Source organism: Protopterus annectens, chromosome 8.part0, assembly GCF_019279795.1.
Source record: "Protopterus annectens isolate FY-2018-M chromosome 8.part0, PAN1.0, whole genome shotgun sequence".
NCBI classification, from domain to species: domain Eukaryota; kingdom Metazoa; phylum Chordata; order Ceratodontiformes; family Protopteridae; genus Protopterus; species Protopterus annectens.
This window is the reverse complement of record NC_056741.1, coordinates 1,497,196,152-1,497,216,147: the sequence shown is the minus strand read 5'-3', so window position 1 is coordinate 1,497,216,147 and position 19,996 is coordinate 1,497,196,152. Positions and strand designations below refer to the sequence as shown.

Below are 19,996 nucleotides of genomic sequence, written 5' to 3'. Positions count from 1 at the left end.
ATAGAGTCACCTATTAGTGGTATGCTGAGTATGTTATTTTGCCTTAAGGGCTGTGATTGCATGGCACACTGGTTTTGTTAAGTATGTGTTTAATGGTTTGTGTTGGGTGGAGGTTGCTTGGATGTTTGCTTTGGTGGTCTCTGGTTTTGCAGATTTTTATTTAGAGCCTCAGAGTATGTTTTCATATATTTGTGTTTTTTTGCCGGTGCTGGTTTAATGGGTCTATGTAAGACTGGTGGTGTGATGCAAATATTTCCCTTCTCCTCTTGAATGTCTGATCCAGTCTTGGGTTGAGAGAGCTTAGCCTCTAATTTGGCTGTATAATTGCATCTCTGGCATGTATTAGTGTTTGGTGGTAGGAGGAGGGGTTGTCCATGTAAATGAGGTAGTAACATTGCCTCAAAATGCCCATATTGACCAGTTGGACTGGAGTACACCTGAAATTACCCTTTGGACATGCCTGGATAGGTGCAGTGAACTGTTTTACTGGATGGCTGGTAAGGTCGAATAGAGAGCCTTGTCCTTCTGTACAGAACAGGAGGGTCTAGTGCTAGGGTTTATAAGGGCTTGCTATAAGTTTTGAGCAAGTGCCGGGCTGAGAAATGGTAGCTGTACAGAATGCTCTGGCAGCCTTCAAGGACCACATTCTTCCAGGACAATTAATGCTAAAGACGGACACATTCTTACCCCCTCTGCAGACTACCCATGGCATTGTGGAACACAGCCTTGAGCTACCAAGTGCATGTACAAGCTCATTTCCTGCCAGGAAAACTAAATACACTGGCAGATGGACTAAGTGGAAACCTCATGGACCCACATGAGTGGAAACTGGAGCCAAGGATTTTCAACATGTTGACAAGCAAATGGGGGAGCCCAGATATAGACCTGTTTGCTTCCCCCAGTACTATCGATTGGAAAAATTTTGCGCAATGACTCCCCACAGACAAGCTTGGAAAGTGGGATGCTCTGTCCTTCAGCTGGAAAAACCTATTAGTTTGTCTTTCCTCCTCTGCTCTCCAAAGTACTACTAAAGATCAAACAAGACAAACCAAGGATGATTTTGATTGCACTAGACTGGCTACCCCCTCCTCCGTAGTGTGTCACTGTTGGCCCCATGGCACCTGCCTCAGACTCCTACCCTGCTGTCTTAGCAGGAGAACCAGAATCTGCACCCTCTGCTTCAAACACTAAACCTAGCAGCCTGGCTAATTACCTAAGCTCCCCTTTACCATCCCTCAGTAAACCAGTGATGGATAGCATTTTAGAGGCAAGGAGGCCTAGTACTAGAAAATCTTATGTTGAAAAATGGAAAAGATTCTGTACCTGGAATCACTCTCAAGGGATGAGCACAGCAGTGCCAAATTTACCTCAGATTGTGCAATACTTATCTGAGATGCTTTACCAAGGGCCTGTCTTTTTCCCCAATAAAAATTCACGCCTCAGTAATTTCAGCTCATTATAACACAGAACCTCCCCTCTTCTCTCATCCACTGCTCAAGCAGCTCTTCAGAGGGACCAAAAAATTTAAGACCACCCAGGAGAGCTCCAACTCCAGTCTGGGACCTTTACTTTGTATTGGAGAAACTCACCCTTCCTCCTTTAGAGCCAGGTGCTACTGCATATTTAAAATTCCTTTCTTGGAAAACAGCTTTTCTTTTAGCCATCACTTCAGCAGGAAGGGTATCTGAATTACAGGTCCTTATGGCAGTGGAGCCTTTTATCATCTCTCATGCGGACAGGGTGTCCCTCAGGCCCAGTCCCTCTTTCATGCCAAAGATGGTATCCAGTGTGGCCTTTAATCAGTCCACTCATTTGCCAACCTTCTTTCCTAATCCAAAGAACAAAGGGGAATGGATACTGCACTCCTTAGATGTGTGCAGACAACTTAGATTCTACTCTGACAGGACTAAACCTCAAAGGAAATCTGAACAACTGCTGGTGGCATTTGCCGCAGGGCAGAGGGGAAGGATATTTCAAAGCAAACCATCCCCAAATGGATAGGCCATGGCCTTCATTTCTGCTATAAGCACCATGGAAAACCTATCCCATAGGGGATCAGACCCCACTCAGCCAGGACTGCATTTACCTCTACAGCCTTTCTCAGAGGTGTACCTACCAGGGACATCCTAGAAGCTGCTACCTGGAGTTCTGTACATAGTTTCACCAAGCATTACCATTTTCCAATTTTCCCTAACTCCAGAGCTGACTTTGCCACTGCAATTTTGCAGGGCCTTATAGCTGGTCCTAATGCTATCTAAATTCCTCCTCCCATCCTTAGCTTTGGGAATCTACCCAAATGTAATGACTGCAGCAGTGAAACACGAAAAACATAGTACAGTTGTGTACACTTACCATAAATGTAGATGTTCGAGTGTATTCACTGTTGCAGTCCTGGTTACCCTCCATCCAGCCCCCTGACTACTTTTGGCTATGCCTCTTCTCTCCTTTTCAATGCTTAAAAGCTTTTTGGTGTATTTGCTTTTTTGTTGGAGGTATAACCTTGTATATTTATAGATTTAATTGCTTCTCATTAGGGGGACACCTGACATCTGGGGTAAAAAAAAAACTGATGTAATGACAACGTCGGCTGCATGTTTTATACCCCTGACTACCTGACGTCATGGAAGAAGAGACAGCAACTGATGTAGGACCCAAGACTTTGTTAATCCGGCCGACCGAGGGCTACTGCAAGCCGATAACCCAAATGTAATGACTGCAACAGTGAATACACTCTAACATCTACATTTATGATAAGTGTACACAACTGCACTTTTCTCATTGTACCCTGCTGCCTGGCAAAACATAACCAACTCTTGGGTACAACAGATTGTATCCGGAGGCTATCACATCCCCTTCCATCTTTGCCCAGTTTGATCAATAGTATTGCCCAATGTTTCACCCAGTCAAAGGGAAACAGCAGCACATGAAATCAGAAAGCTGCTACAACAAAGACATCCAGACAGTCCCCCCAGACCAGATAGGATCTGGATTTTACTCTAGGTTCTTTTTAATGCCAAAAAAGACAGGAGGCTGGAGACCAATTCTGGATGTCTGTACACTAAACAGATTTGTAAAAACGGAGAAATTCTGGATGGTCATGGTTCAGTCTATCCTTCCTCTCCTGGAAGAAGACTATTGGATGTGCTTTTTAGATCTTAAAGATGCGTATTACCACAAAAATGGACAAACGCTCAAGAAAATATCTCTGCTTCCGTATAGGGGGCAGTCACTACCAGTTTCGAGCCCTGCCCTTCGGTCTCTTTACAGCCCCCAGAGTGTTCACAAAATGCATGGCAGTGGTTATCGCTCACTTGCGACTTAAAGGATTCCAGGCGTGTCCATATCTAGATGACTGGCTCTTTACCGCTTAGCGTCTACTGGAGGAAGCCCTGCAGTATACTCAACAGCTCGAAGCCTGGGAACACTGTAAACTGGGAGAAGTCCAACACCGCCCCAACTCAGTCTTTTGAATTCATAGGGGTATTGTTGGACACAAGAAATTGCACAGCATCCCTTCCAGAACAGACTTCAGTGAATAAGACAAGTTCAACCACTGCTCTGTCACCACAAATCCCCAGCTTGATCTGTACTTCAGCTATTCGGGTCAGTGGCAGCTTCGATTACCATTGTTCCTCTAGCCAGATTCCATATGAGACTTCTTCAGTGGCTACTTCTCACTCAGTGTGCCCTCTACAACATCCTTTGTCTTTTCAAATAAGTGTGACTCAGCGATGCGAGCAAGATTTACTCTGGTGGATGTCTCGAAATACCAAACAATGGTCTTACCCTTTCACCCCCCATCAACCTATAGCCACGGTGACCACGGACACTTCCCTGATAGGTGTGGGGGGGGGGCTATGTCAGGGAAACTCGGTCCAAGGCACCTGGTTGGAGACATACGCCCTTTTGCATATCATTGTCCTGGAACTAAAGGCGATGCTTCTAGTGTTGCAAGCTTTTCACTCCATCCTCCCGTCGGGGACTGTTGCGATTCAGACATGTCAGTGGTCTGGTACGTCAACAAACAAGGGGGCACCAGATCTCACCCGTTATGCCGAGAGGCCTTGAGAATATGGCAATGGACGATGGCTCACAACCACTTTCTGATTGCAACGCACATTCCCGGGAGCTTCAATGTGATAGCGGACAAATTGAGCAGGTGCATTGTACAGACTTGCAAGTGATCCCTCAGCCCTCTGATAGCGGCAAAAATCTTCCACCGCTGGGGCCAGCCTTGCTGCGACCTATTTGCTTCCCCAACCAACTAAAAGTGCAGCAACTACTTTGCCCTGATTTCCCCCCCCCCCGGGGACAGTCACCAAGGGGCACTCTAGTCCACTCTTGGCCCTCTGGTCTTTATGCCTATCCTCCTCTTTCCCTCATCTCCTAATTTCTAATGAAAGCATGACAGTTGAAGAGCAAAGTGATCCTCATTGCTCCATATTGGCCTTGACAAGTCTGGTTTCCCTTCCTCTGGCCTCATCTGCTAGATCAGCTGTGGATCCTCAATCTATCCCCAACATTGCTCTCCCATCCGCAGGGTCTGATTCACCCCAATCTAACAACCCTGAAACTGGCAGCTTGGTTTCTCCACTTCCTATAATTGCCAGGCATGAAAACCTTTCGTCCCCTGTGCGCAATATTCTTATTGCATCTCATAAATTGTTCACCAGACTAATCTATCTTAACAAATTTAAGAGGTTCTCTTTATGGGCAGCAGATAAGCAAACAGACCCTTTGTCAGCCCCGGTCTTCGTATTGGTGTATTACTTATCTATTTTCCACTCCAGGGTGCCTGCCTCTACTATTTTTGTGCATTTAGCGTCCATCTCGAATTTTCATATTGGATTTCAAGATTCTTCACTTATGTCACACAGACTCTTAAGACTTTCTTGAAACGGGGTTATCCACCTAAAACCTCCCTTTAGAAAACCCGTACAACCTTGGGATTTGGCTTTGGTTCTGCAAGATTTAACATCTCCACCCTTTGAACCTGCGTCCTTTTGTGATTGAAGATATCTCTCTTGGAAAATTTTGTTTCGAATTGCAATTACTTCGGCCAGGCGATTGTCAGAACTTCAGGCCTTATGCATCAAACCTCCCTGTCGTATCTTCCATAAGGACAGGGTATCACTGAGAACCATTTCTACCTTTTTAACAAAAGTGGTGTCAGAGCGATCTGTCAACCAGTCCATTGATCTCCCAGTGTTCTTTCCTAACCATTCTAACAAGGGGAAGTGTTGCCTGCACTCCTTGGATGTTCATAGGCAAATACGATTTTATCTGGACAGAACAAAATCTACCCGTAAATCAGACCAACTGTTTCTGGCTTTTTCTGGACCTAGGCAGGGTCATCCTGTGTTAAGTTACATTGGCTTCATGGTTGAGAAATTGTATCACCTTTATCTAAAACAAAAACAGTCTCGCCTTGCCTCATAGAGTCAAAGCACATTCTACAAGATCTATGGCAACTTCAGCAGTTTTCCATGCTAAAGCTTCCTTCCCTCAGTGATATTTGCTCAGCTGCAACTTGGGCCAAACCTCATACCGTTATTCTTCATTATAAATTGGACTTGGCCTCCAGAGGTAGTGTTTCCTTTGGTTCCATGGTGCTCAGGGATGTCCTTCCATGAGGGCCACCCAGGGATACAGGTAGCTGGGGAACTCTGTCCCAACAGTAAGGAATGAACGAAGATTAACATCAGATAAAGAAGTTGTCTTACATAATGTTCCATCTATGTTGATCTTCGTTCATTACTTCCCACCCTCCGTCCCCCATCCGGAGGTTCTTGGTTAATCTTATGTACTTCTTTCTGGTAGGTCTGTTATGACCAGAGGTAGCCTCTGCTTTTATCTATTAATTTGCAAACTCGATCTGAGGTAACAGGGAGCAGACCATTCTGGGTAGGACCTTGCCTCGAGAGTTTTTTGCTGACCTGAGCTTGATATTGGCCGGCTCTGTTCCGAGGACAGAACCGATAACCCATCAGTAATGAATGAACGAAGATCCAACAACACAGATGGAACGTTGTGGTAAGACATAACTACTTTTTTCGTTTTAACCTCTCCTCAGTCAAGTGGTGTCCATTTAAACTGTAGAAGCACATTGTCACAAGGTTGAATATTTGCAGCCCTTCCCATTTCACAGAGAAAAAGGTTTTTGAGATCATTAAATAGTGGTGGTTTGTTCAGCCACAGCGTCTTTTCCTTATGTGCAGTATATGCAGTACAAATATGACACTGTCATTGTCCATGTTGGTGTGAATGACCTGAGACGTACCTCCCTGGACTACATGAAAAGAGACATGGAGCTCTCGGATCATGTAGCCCAGGCAGGTATGACCCTGGCCCTGAGTAGCATCCTGCCATCACCCAGAATGATGCTACAGTACAAAGGCAAAATGATTGACTTCAACAATTGGCTAAGCTTCTGGTGTCATTCTAAGGGGATCCAGTATTTGTCTGCCTGGGACGACATGATCAGCAGACCACGATGCTTTGCCAGAGATGGCCTGCACCTGTCGCCCTTGGGTTTCCGGATACTGGCTAAGGCTCTTGCCATCCCTATAGTGCCTTTTTTAGGCAAGGTTCAAATGACAAATTCACCACCGGTCTGCACCTGTCGCCCTTGGGTTTCCGGATACTGGCTAAGGCTCTTGCCATCCCTATAGTGCCTTTTTTAGGCAAGGTTCAAATGACAAATTCACCACCGTAACCGGTATAAGCAAGCAAAATCTGAGGGTAATGCTACTCAATGCTAGAAGTCTAAACCTCAAAATGCACTCACTCGAGGCACTCCTTAAAATGGAGAACATCGACATCTGTGCAGTGACAGAGACCTGGTTCAGCGCTCCAGAGAGCACCCCTGCATTACCAGGCTCTAATTCATACCACACCTTTCGGCCACCTAACCCGGAACGAAGCACTAAAGGTGTAGGCCTGTCCATATTCATTAAGGATATCCACACCTTCAGGCTAGTTTCACAGCTTAATGCATCTGAGGTTATCCAAGTGCAACTAACTCTGGGCAAGACCACCATCCAAATTGTAGCTTGCTACAGACCCCCCACCATGCCCCAGGATTCTCACTCCTCATTTCTTGATACACTGGAAAGTATTAGGGTACATCCTAACACCCTAATAATGGGCGATTTCAACTACCCCACCATTAACTGGGAAAACTACTCATGTACCAACTATTTTGCTCAACGTTTTCTGGAATTCATAAATTCCAACACCTTGAATCAACTTATTCACACCCCCACCAGGGACAGCAATATCCTAGACCTGGTCATTACCAACATGGGCAACTGGTGTTCCACACCAGAGGTCAATTCCTTGTTGATCAGATCTGACCAAAAGCTAATCACCCTAGACATCCACATCCCACCCCCACCCTCAATTAGGAAAACCACCATAAAAAACTTCTCCAAAGCCAACTTCACACTTAAGACAGAAGTGGCAAACTTCATGACCCCCATGCAGACAGACAATAGAGGTACGACTGCTGAATCCTACACAAATACACTTTTTATAAGTACTTACACGAGTGCATGGATCATGCTATCCCTAATAGAACCAAGATGCTATCCTCCAAAAAAAGGAAGCCAATCTGGTGGTCCTCTGCCATAGACAAACTCTACAACAGAAGAAAGAAACTGTTGCAAAAAAGAGTAAAATTTTATGACTGGAGGAACTCCCTGGCCAACCTCCGTAAGAAGCTGAGATACCTCATAAAATCCTCCAAAGCTAGTTACGAAACCAAAATTGCCACGGACTCTAAAGACAACCACAGAGAATTCTATAGCTATGTCAAGAATCTCAATGGCAACACTCAGATCTGTTCTGAGTTGCAGCAAAATGGCACTAATTATACAGAACCAACTGATATTGCCAACATCTTGGCAGATGGGTTCAGTGCTAACTTTACCCCCCCTCTCACCCTCTAGAGGGCCCATCTCTATACCGGAAGAATGCAAAGTTCCTGTAATCACAGCTGCACAGGTAACAAACACACTCTCCAAAGCCAAGAACACAGCATCCATGGGACCTGACAATGTCCCAGGCTGTGTTCTACACGAACTACAGAATGAACTGGCACCCTACCTAAGTACCATATCATAGCCTCACCTCAGGCTTTGTGCCCACTGAATGGCGCACTGCGACAGTTATCCCACTCCACAAAGGGGGAGACAACGGACCCCAGGAACTACCGCCCCATTAGCCTGGCAAGCCTGGTCTGCAAGGCCATGGAATGTATCATCATGGAACTCCTAAACAAAGACCTTGGCAATCTCCAAACTCTGGACCCTACCCAGTTTGGATATGTAAAAGGCAGATCATGTCTTTGAAGCAGTCACAAATCCATAGATGAGGGTAAAGTGGTTCACACAGCTTATCTAGATCTCGCCAAGGCTTTCAACACCATCCCCCACTCTGGAATTATAGATAAGCTCACTAAACTAGGTATAAATCCCCTATGTCGCAAGATGGGTTGCCAACTGGCTCATGGACAGAACCCACACTGTAAAAGTAGCAGACTCCAAATCAGACTTCAGATCAGTGACAAGTGGAGTACCACAGGGTTTAGTCCTGGGTCCTGTCCTGTTTGGTATCTACTTCTCTGAAGTACAGGCTAACACAGAAGGTCTTTGGCTAACAAAGATTGCAGATGACTGTAAACTAGGAGCCATAATCGAAACTCCTAACTATGTGGACATACTACAAAAGGGTCTCACTGAGACAGATGTCTGGTGTCAAAGCCATGGCCTGAAGCTCAGTGCCAAAAAGTGTATCGTCATCCCCTTTGGTAAAAACTCTGTACCCATGAACTACCACATAGCTGGTAGTCTACTTAACGCCGAAAATGTGATGAGACCTTGGGACACAGGTGGACAGTAGTCTCTCCTTTAATCACATCACCACAGTGGTCAGGAAATCCTACGTGGCACACCTCATCACAAAAGGTTTCTCATCCAGAAAAAAAGAGGTCATTGTTCCCCTCTACTCATCACTTATTAGACCCATTATAGAGTACAACGCCCCTTTTGGTGTGTACCTCACAAGAAATCTACAACAACTGGAAAGGTCACAGAAATACCTCACAAAGAGAATTACTGGCCTCAAACAGATGCCCTATGCAGACTGTCTCAAAAAACTCCAGCTGTACTCAGTCGCATATCGCCAACTCAGAGGCTATCTCTGCCTAACATATAAAGCTATGTCAAACCCAGAGCTGTTGGACATGCTCCAGTTAAGCAAATCCCAGTCCCTCTGAGCTACATGCCCTAGGGACCTAAACCTTGTCTCCACAATAAACAGAACATCCTGGAGGGATAGATTCCTTTCCCAGAGACTTCCCATACTCTGGAACAGACTACCTATCTATGTCAAACAGAGCTCCTCATTAGCACTCTTCAAGAAAAATCTTGATGATTGGATGGGAAATAGGAAATTCACCCCAGGGATCACTTCAGTGGCTCTGCTCGACAGGGGCACAGGAAAATAGTTTTCTTAGGTGGTGAAAGCCAGGGTATATTTTTGGGTAGGCTTATATAGGCCCTAGGGCCATTAGCCTAGTACCTACCTATGAACCTAAATGTTAGCAGCAGTTCATGAGTGGGTGTGGGTATCACAGGATTTTACTCGTAGTTGATCATGAGTGCAAAGTAATAGTGATTTAAGTGAGTGAATACTGTGATACTTAGAGCCACAAGTGGATTATTGATATTATACAGTGATATTATTGAAGAGATTCCTTATCTTTTGAAAATTTTACTGCATGACAACACTTCAGTCTTCTTCCACCACTTCTGCTTCCTGCTGATGTACTGCACTTGTGTATGGATCTTAATGTATGGATGCTTTTATGGTACGTCCATGAAGTGAGAGGCAACAGAGAAAAAGTACAGTTGTGGTAGTAAGCTTGCCATAACATGTTTGAATGATCACTGCTCCTGTAGTCTAAGCTCTATGGATTATATAACTGCCTGCCAGCTTCTGGGCACCTTCTATACACCTAGGCCATTAGTCAGGTTTGGACAACCTCCCAGGGCTCTGATGGCAACAGAGAAAGGGTGGCTAAAGCTCCAAGAAGGACTATAGTAGGAAAGTAAACCTGCCCACATCTTGACATAAGATATGTACAGTAATAAGGGGGATGGAGGGAGCTGCTACTGCAGTACTTACCATTTGAGTGTCTACTGTTAGTACAATTGTCTAAGTAAATTTAAACTGTTCTTCATACTGATCACTGCTGCAGTATTCTAAGCTGAATGGGTAAATTGCCATAGCTTAGACTAACTGGGAAGGATGAGGGTCTAAGTGTCCATGGAGAGTGGTCCAAGCAAAGCTTGCCATAGACCCAGTGAAATAATCTGAGATGTCCTTCATGGATGCATCTGCAGTCATAACAAATGGGTTGTCCTGTCGTCAGGCAGCCCTTCGGTCGGCCGGATTCCAAAGTCCGGGTCTGGCTTCGGCTGATGTCGCACTTCACCCGACGTCATCTCTGCTGGTCTTCGGGTATAAAGGCATCAGCCGACGCCATTTTCCTCAGTCTTTCTTGCCGCGTGGCGCCCGAAGCAGAAGCTGTTCGCAAGTGCCGGTCGGTCAGATCCAGAGATTACTACTACCGAATACTACTTCGAAGAACCCCGTTGGGGACTCTTTCTTGCCTCAGCCGATGTCAGAAAAAGTCAATAACTGTTTAACTTGTGGGAAACAAATACCTCATAAAGATTACCACTCTTACTGTTTGCCTTGCTTAGGCCCAGACCACGACGTAGCAGCCTGTTCGGCCTGTGCTTCCTTCAACCGACGAAAGCTTAGGCGTCGGTCGGAGTTTGCTGAACAGTTTTTCGGCTCAGATTTTGCGTACATTATGCCGTCGGATCCTCCGACTACCCAAATTGTTAAAAAAACGCAAAGAAAAGGACCGACACTCGTGGTCCGCGGTTTCGGACGAAACCACGGTTAAGCAAGCCGCGAGTGTCTCGGTTTCGGCCGAAACCGAGAAAACTGGTCAATCTTCAGCCGAATCCTTGACTACTACCGAGGCTCCTACTACCTTATCTGAATCAGCCTCAGAAATTTTGCCTGCAACTGCGGCTCCTACTGATCTTTCAGACACCATCCCTTTGGATATCTCTACCCCAGCACGTGGTGCTGCTAGGCCTCCTGCAGCCATGTCTATTAAGGCCTTTGCCAGGGCTAAAGCAGCCAAATCAGCTAAATCAGGGCCTGTTAAACCACCCTCACTCAGGCCCACTTCTAGTTCACAAATGCTTACTCTGGCAGAAGATTTAATATCCTTAATTAGGGGATCCCAATCTCACCCAGACAGGGCCTCTCAGCCCCCAGAAAAGAGACCTAGAGCAGAGCCCCCCGAGCCTGTGTCCTCTGATGATTCTGCGGATGACTCAGACATTACAGACCAGCCAGAGGCTCCTTTTTCCAATTACGAAGATTCAGATGATGAAGAATCCATCCCAGCTGCCTCTCCACCAGAGGAATTCTCCTTTGGGGAAACTCTACATGCCATGAGAGAACAGTTCCAATGGCAGGGACAAGATTTCTCAGATTCAAGAAAAAGGCTTAGGACTTTTCTGCACTTACCACGACATAGGCCCTTAGCTATACCTCCTGTCCTATCTGTTGTGGACGATGCATTTAATGATGTCTGCACTGCACCTAATTCTTTACCTCCAGCCCCTGCCAAACCAGATAGATTTTACAGGGTACCAGACACTCATCACCACCTATACAAGGCCCCGCTTGCAGACCCCAAAACTATATCCCAGGGGCCTAAGGCAGTTGCCTCTACCACAGCAAAAAACCCTATTCCCTCTGAAAGGGAATCCAGGTCCTTAGAGAGATGGGGGAAAAAAGTCTACACCTCTGCTACTCTCTCAGCTAGAGCTTTAAACTGTCAGTTTCACATGATCCAATACCAAGAGTTTATGCTTGATCAGTTAATTAAAAAGCTGTCCCCTGATGAATCTTTAGATAAGAAATATGTATTAGAAATGGTGAATAACATCCAACAGGTTAGTAACCATTCTTTAAAATGTGGCTATGATGCACTGGAGGCTTCATTTAGATCAGCCATGACTGGCACAGTGATAAGAAGGCATGCATGGTTGAAAGAACAGGTCTTACCGGATCATGTTAAAGCTAAGCTATTGGATGCTCCTATGGATCAGGCCAGTCTATTTGGGGAACCTGCCCAGCAGGTAATGAAGAAAATGGAAGAGAAGGCAAAATCTGTACAAACAGTTAAAGATTTCCTACAGGTTCAGCCCCAAGGTTTAGCAGGAACTGGCCTGCCAAAAATTGGTCCTTTCCTGACTCCACAAGATCACAAAGGGGCAGGAACAGACGCTCTAGGGGCAGAAATCAATCCAGAGGAGGTGCCTACAGAGGACGACAGTGGCAAGGCAATAACCGAGGCACAGACACAACCACTGCCACTGCAACAGGACAATCACAGTGACTTGGCTCTGACTCCGCCTACCAGGAAGCAAATAGCAGCACCATTAGGCGGAAAGTTAGCCTTATTCTCAAAAAAATTGGCACTATATTACAAAAGACAAGTGGATTTTGCAAACCATAGACCAAGGCTACGGTTCCACTTCCACACTTTACCAGTACAAAGAGGAATGCCAAACCTGCCCCAAATCAAAAATAGAAGCCCTGCACCAGATAGCGGAATTAATAAAGATGAGAGCTGTGGAAAGGGTGCCAATAACAGAACAGGGCAAAGGATTCTACTCCAGACTCTTCCTAGTACCAAGAAGAGAAAAACTGGAGACCTATTCTCGACCTGTCCATCTTAAACACATACATCATTGTCCCAAAATTCAAAATGCTGACCCTACAGCAACTTCTTCCCATGCTGGGCAAGGAGTGTTGGCTGGTAACTCTAGATCTCAAGGAGGCATACCTGCACGTCCCCATTCGACCAAATTGCAGAAGATACCTCAGATTTCTTGCAGGATCAGAGCATTATCAATTCTCAGCATTGCCCTTTGGCTTATCTACTGCCCAGAGTATTCACAAAATGCCTGGCATCAGTAATCGCTCACTGCAGAGTACAGGGAATTCAAATTTATCCATACCTGGACGACTGCCTGTTACAAGCGGACAACAAAAGCAAGCTGACAACAGATTTACAAAGGGTCATTTACTTGCTACAAGCCCTGGGATACACAGTCAATTTACAAAAGTCAAGGCTGATACCATCCCAGACAAGAACTTTCTTGGGCGCGGAATTGGACACGGTAAAACAGATGGCATTCCTAACTGCAGAAAAACAAAAAGAACTCCCTCTTTACTTCTTGGCATTAACAAAGCAGAACAAACTAACAGCAAGAAAAGTTCTGCAGGCCTTGGGCTTCATGGCATCATGCATAATCTTGGTCCCACATGCCAGACTGCATATGAGAAAGTTACAGTGGTACCTAAAGAATTTATGGTCTCAACACAGACACAGCTTCGAAACAGAAATACCACTAATCCCATGCTTAAAACAGGAGTTCCTATGGTGGGCTCGGGCATGCCAGTCAAACCCAGGCTTACCCTTCCACAACTTTCCAGCAAACCAAACCATCACAACGGATGCCTCAGACCTAGGATGGGGGCCACATGCTGGACAAATGCATAAGGACTGTGGACTCAGGACCACCTGCACATAAACCAAAAAGAAATGCTGGCAGTAAAACTGGCAATCCTAAAATTCAGACCATTCCTCCAAGAAGGCCATTTGATGATAAGGACAGACAACACCACAGTCATGTGGTACATCAACAAACAGGGAGGCACTCATTCTTACCCCCTATGCAGAATGACTTTGGACCTTTGGAATCTGGCTCTCAGCTACAACATCCAGTTACAGGCAATATTTGTACCGGGAAAAGAGAACACCCTAACAGACATTTTAAGCAGAACCACCTCGGATGCTCACGAATGGATGCTACACCCGGACATCTTCAAGGCCATCACAAAGAAATGGGGAATGCCACAAATAGATCTGTTCGCTTCCCCACAAAATCACCAGCTCAAGAAATTCTGCACAAGGACATTCCACCCACTTGCATGGAAGGTGGACTCTCTATCCTTCAGCTGGAAAGGCCTGACAGCATATGCATTTCCACCTCTTCCCTTGATGCACAAGGTACTACTGAAAATCAAAGAGGAACGCCCAAGGATAATTCTGATAGCTCCAAACTGGCCAAGACAACACTGGTACCCATTGCTGAGGAGCATGTCTCGGGAGAAAATGTGGTCAATACCCCTGATGCCTCTGATGTTAACTCGGAACAACTACAACGTCATACATCCAAACCTAAAAACCTTGCAACTAACTGCCTGGAACATCACATAGCAGTAACTAACCCAGACCTTTCACAAAGGGTTAAAGACATTATCCTTGAAGCCCGCAGACCTTCAACAAGAAGGAACTATGCAGGGAAATGGAAAAGGTTCGTCATTTGGAGTACTGAAAGAGGAAAAGATGTGCCGAACATAGATATTGCTAACATTCTGGAGTACTTGGCAGAGCTTCTACATACAGGCCTGTCCTATTCCTCCATCAAGATACATGCATCAGCTATTTCAGCAGAATACAGCTTTGATCCTCCTGTCTTTTCACACCCTCTACTCAGGCAGTTCCTCAGAGGGATCAAGAATGTAAAACCTCCTAGGAAACCACCATTACCAGCATGGGACTTGAATTTTGTACTAGAAAAGTTGACACTCCCTCCGTTTGAACCAGCAGCAACAGCAGATCTACAACACCTATCATGGAAAACTGCTTTCCTACTGGCTATTACTTCAGCAAGGAGGGTTTGAACTACAGGCCTTAATGGCAGTGCAACCCTTCCTAATCTTCCATCAAGATAGGGTGTCCATGAGAACTAATCCTACATTTATGCCTAAGGTGGTATCCAGAGTGTCTTTAAACCAGGCAATCCACCTACCTACCTTCTTTCCCAATCCACAAAACAGAGGTGAAAGAATAATGCATACCTTGGATGTACATAGACAGTTACGCTACTACCTGGACAGAACCAAAGGTAACAGAAGAACTGACCAGCTCTTTGTAGCCTATGCAACAGGAAGGGAAGGAAAAGCAATTTCCAAACAGACAATCTCCAAATGGATAGGAAATTGCATAAGATTCTGTTACTCCTACCATGGAAAACCAATTCCACAGAACATAAGACCTCATTCTACAAGGGCTACAGCCACTACCACAGCTTTCTTAAGAGGAGTGGCAACCAAGGACATTATTGAGGCGGCTACTTGGACCTCCGTGCATACATTTGCCAAGCATTATAATTTACCTCTATATTCTAGATCCCGAGCAGGGTTTGCCACTGCTGTTCTGCAAGGGATCCTGACTACACCATAATTATTATTCCTCCTCCCCTAGTTTGGCTATGGTATTCTACCCATTTGTTATGACTGCAGATGCATCCATGAAGGACATAGTACAGTTTTGTACCTACCATAAATGTAGATGTCCGAACTGGATAGCATCTGCAGTCAGGATTACCCTCCCTCCTTCCCCTCTGCGGTATTCCTAGGGTATTTACCCTCCTAATAGCTAGCTGGGGGGGGGAGTCTCTTATGGTGTATTTGTTTGTATATATGTACATACATGTTTATTTTTGTGTTTGCCTTCTACTATTTTGGAAACCTTGGCATTTATCCAAAATTTAGCTTTCCAAGAGGGCAATTGGCATCTGGGGCAAGAAACACTGAGGAAAATGGCGTCGGCTGATGCCTTTATACCCGAAGACCAGCAGAGATGACGTCGGGTGAAGTGCGACATCAGCCGAAGCCGGACCCGGACTTTGGAATCCGGCCGACCGAAGGGCTGCCTGACGACAGGACAACCCATTTGTTATGACTGCAGATGCTATCCAGTTCGGACTTCTACATTTATGGTAGGTACAAAACTGTACTTTATAGTGCTTTGTACAGGTATGCACAGTGTCTAATCCACCTGCTGCATGTCTTTGGAATGTGGGGGGGAAACTGGAACACCTGGTGGAAGCTCACGTGACCACAGGGAGGACATGCATACTCCACACAAAGGGTACCCCAGACGAGAATCCAACCGGTGAACCTGTGATGTATAAATGATTCAGTAGTTGTACACTATAGACTGGACTTTGTTTTGTCATCATTTAAGCCCAGCACGCTCTTTATAGTCTCTAATCTTTCCTTATTCCTTTTCATATGTAGTTAAGCCTGTTTTCTGTCTTTCTTTTTAGGCATGCCTTTCCAAGGGACACATCTTGCATGAGTCTGGCATGCTGATGCCACGGGGTATTGATAAGTTCTGTGGCATAGAGTTTGTGTGTTGCCCTAAAACTCAAATGCCAAATAAAGACGCTGTTGTAGAAGAGGAGGAAGAAGAGGATGAAGATGATGACTATGAGGAGCAACGCCAAGCAGAAGATGAGGATGAGGAAGCTGAATCAGAGACAGAAGAAAAGAGGTATCAGTGGGTGTTATGATGCTGTACTGAGGTTAATCTTCGATGCTGACCTGTTTACTGAAGATAATTGTATTCTTTCCACTGCAGTAATTTCTGTGGTAGCCAAATAGGGGTGATCTGACTTTGCAAAACCATCTTTCATCCCATTTCCAAATGATGGAATAATTTTATTTGAAAGGGTAGCAATTACTTACCAGAATTTCATTTTGAGTTAGTTTTACAGTAAATGACTTCTGCTACAGGGCACTGGAGCTACTTGTCTTTTTTGGACATAGTATAGTAGCATTTTTCTGCACTTTTCTCTATCTCTTGTATATCATTCTCAGGCCAGGATTCATGAATGTTCACCTTATTGTGCTAAGCAGATTTGCAGAATGAGTGGGCATGAGCAGGGTGTGTGATTCAGGAAACTCAGCTACACGACAAAGCTGAATAGAAACCAAGGCACAGGCGAGATATATACTAATGACCATATAATGAGTTGGTGCTGTATACTGTTGATTTAAAAAAAAGTATTTCTGATACATATAAATGACAAGCAGCCACTTTGTGCACACATTAGCAATGAACATAGCCATTTGCTCACGTTCAGGAAGAGAAAAACTAGTAGGGATTTCCACAGCCATTGTAAACCGGTATCTGCAGGAGGCTCATGTAGCTGCTGCTGCTGCTGCTGACAGTGCATGATGTCTCCCCCAAGGTGCTGGGTTTTCGACCTCCCTCGACATTTCATGCCCTCCATGACTCTGATGTAGTGTACTGCTTTCAAGTGGACAGGGTCGCCTTACAACAGATAGTGGACATGTGTAGGCCTTGTCTGCAGCCTCTTGGGAGTCATGAAGTACCCATTGCTGTAGACATTTAGGTATGAATGTCTTTAAATGTATTACTTGCCAGTACCTTTCAGTGACCAGTAGGGGACACTGGGGGGGGGGGGGTTGTCTAATGCATCTGCCTCCTTGGTACCATGCTTCAGCATGTGGGAGAAGATATGTGGTCTCACAGCATAGGAGTGAAGAAACACCATGTGGCACTTTTATGCTGTACCTCTTTTCTCTGCGGTACTAGGGGCCCTAGACTTGTACCCACATTGAAAGTGAGGGCTCCATCTGGTGGTCATGGAATGAGGTGCGTGAGCTGCAAAGGATATCACTCCCAGTAGCCTGGTGGTTTGTAATGCACAGGGTTTCTTCTACAATGTGTGTGCAGGTCACCCAGGCACATTCAATGACTCTCAAATATGGCACTCGTGAATTTGCCAGTGGTTTATGAGGGGTGATTTCCACAGGGAGATATGTTGGGGGATGCTAGTTACCCTCTAGAGCCTTGGTTCATGACCCAAATGATAACTTCATACAGCCCAACCATGCAATATTACAACCAAAGCCATTAGCAAACCATAAGACTTATAAAGCCTATTTTTGGGTGCTGAACTCAATTCCACTGCCTGGGTAGTCAGGTGGTGGAGGGCTGTAGTAAGATCCTACTGCTTATGCAGAAATTTTGTTTGTTCCATTTTGCATAGTAACAATACTGAATAAACAAACATGATGGTGGTGGCCAGGTGCCGCAGTTCCCAGCACCACAAGCAAAGGCATCTGAGGCAGAGGAGTAGCCAGCAGCAGGAGAAGACCATGTCTGATGGAGGTGGGCACAGTACACCATAGCACTAGCTAAGAGAAATTATATACAAAAATGTGAGATTGTATTTACCCATGCATAGGCTGTCCACATGTGCATGAGCCATAGCCAGCCCAAATCAGAATGTCATAAGGGCAGGGCAGAGTTGTTGTTTGCAAAGGTAGGTAAGAGGTACAGGAGTGCATGCCTTTCTAAGGGAAGTGTGTGAGTTTTGAGTGTTGAGGTGTGACAACGTGAGTGTACTTGTGGTTAGTATGTAGAAGTTTGGTGTGTGTTGGGGTGTGGGTTATTGGGTCACAGTGCTTTGCACACTGGATGCATGGGATGAGCTCCAGCAATAGTGGTTTTACATATGTGTCTCTGCAGGAGAACTGCCCTGGCATGTTGGCCAGCACTTTGCCTTGGCATATTGAACAGGTCCAAGGTAGGCATGGCAGAAGGTTCTGCTTCTCATCCGTGCCACATCCATGAGAACTGGCTCTGCCAAGAGTTGTAGTGGCTGTGTCCCATGACCCTGGCTAGAAGTCTGATGGAGGATGTATCACCATGACCATAACCACAGAATGGTCTTTCTAGACACATACACAGCCAGTGTAGCAGTGGAAGTGCTATCACTGCAGGAGCAGGGACCTCCACCGTCTAAAGGTAGGTTGGAGGATGTTACAGATGTCTAGCCTTGGATGGCCCCTTACCCCCTGACAGTTGATTCAGAACAGATGCTGTGCATTCCATTGTATCATCCATCCTGTCCAGTGAGTCATGCACTCATTTCACTCCGTCCCTTAAGTCACCATGCACTGACTGGATGACTCTCAAACTCTTCCAAGCTCTGGTGGAACTTACTTGTACCTCCAGGGTGACCTTGCATATTGGGAGGCAGCTACTGACAAACCTCAAAAAGAGGGTAGTAACTATTCCTCCTGTGAGCATTGCTAATAACCTTCTGCATGGAACCTACAGGCCCCAACAGCTAGGGGCAGATTTTGAAATGTCTTTTTTTTAGGGCCACCACACTTCCCTGATCTGCATTGTCCCCATAAACCTGTCTACTCAGATGACTGTGCTTGTTGTCTGATGGTGGATGTGGAAACTCCACTGCCTTTGTCCCACATAAATTCTGCATCCCAGGACTGTCCTTGCTTGTCTCTGGGTAGTTCCGTAGTGCTGGTGCCAGGTGATGGCTCACCTTTGACTGTACTAACACAAAATGTATGCAGTGTGATATTGCCCAACCACCACAGCTACACATGCAAGTGATTTAATTAAAATTAGTAAAAATGAATAAATGTTACATGCGCATACCTTGTGCAGGTAGTTTGTGCACCTTGATGCCAGATGTACCTATATGCAGTAGTTGGGATAAGCATTGTAAACAATAATTTGACTAAGAGCTGCACATGATGGACAAAGTAAATGTAGGGCTACATACCTGGGGCATCACCTGTAGAAATCTTTCACCCCAACGTCCATCACGGCACTGTGGAACTTTTGAGTGAGGCCAAGAACTCCTCTTTGTAGGTTGTGATAAAGTAAACTGCCACCACCTGCAGCCATGTGCTACCATGCTAAGGCATTCACTCTGTTGGTGGCATTACGTATCATGTCACCGGCTATGCAGTGGAAAATGTCATAGTTGCATCCCTGGCCATCTACTGCCTTTGCATCCTAAACAGCCTCTCGCCATACACTTGTCACGGAAAGGCTTATTTGTGGTTTGCAGTCTACCATGGAGAAGGAGGGTCTGCAGTACCACCTCATTATCAGTCTCTGTAAATTGAGGCCTTCAGGTTGATCTGCACTTAGCTGCTTCTGTCTTAGCTGTTCCCTGTTGATATGGAAAACTCTGAA

General features: G+C 45.5%; 1 protein-coding gene across 3 annotated transcripts in view; it reads left to right on the top strand.

Annotated features, from left to right (window-relative positions):
* Nucleotides 1-19,996, top strand: part of APLP2 (amyloid beta precursor like protein 2) — a 1,432,335-nt gene that overhangs the window by 467,704 nt on the left and 944,635 nt on the right. For all 3 annotated transcript variants that reach the window (XM_044081082.1, XM_044081081.1, XM_044081080.1), the window contains exon 5: nucleotides 16,281-16,507. In XM_044081082.1, the coding sequence (XP_043937017.1) occupies nucleotides 16,281-16,507 (227 nt within the window). The remainder of the gene's footprint in view (nucleotides 1-16,280; nucleotides 16,508-19,996) is intronic.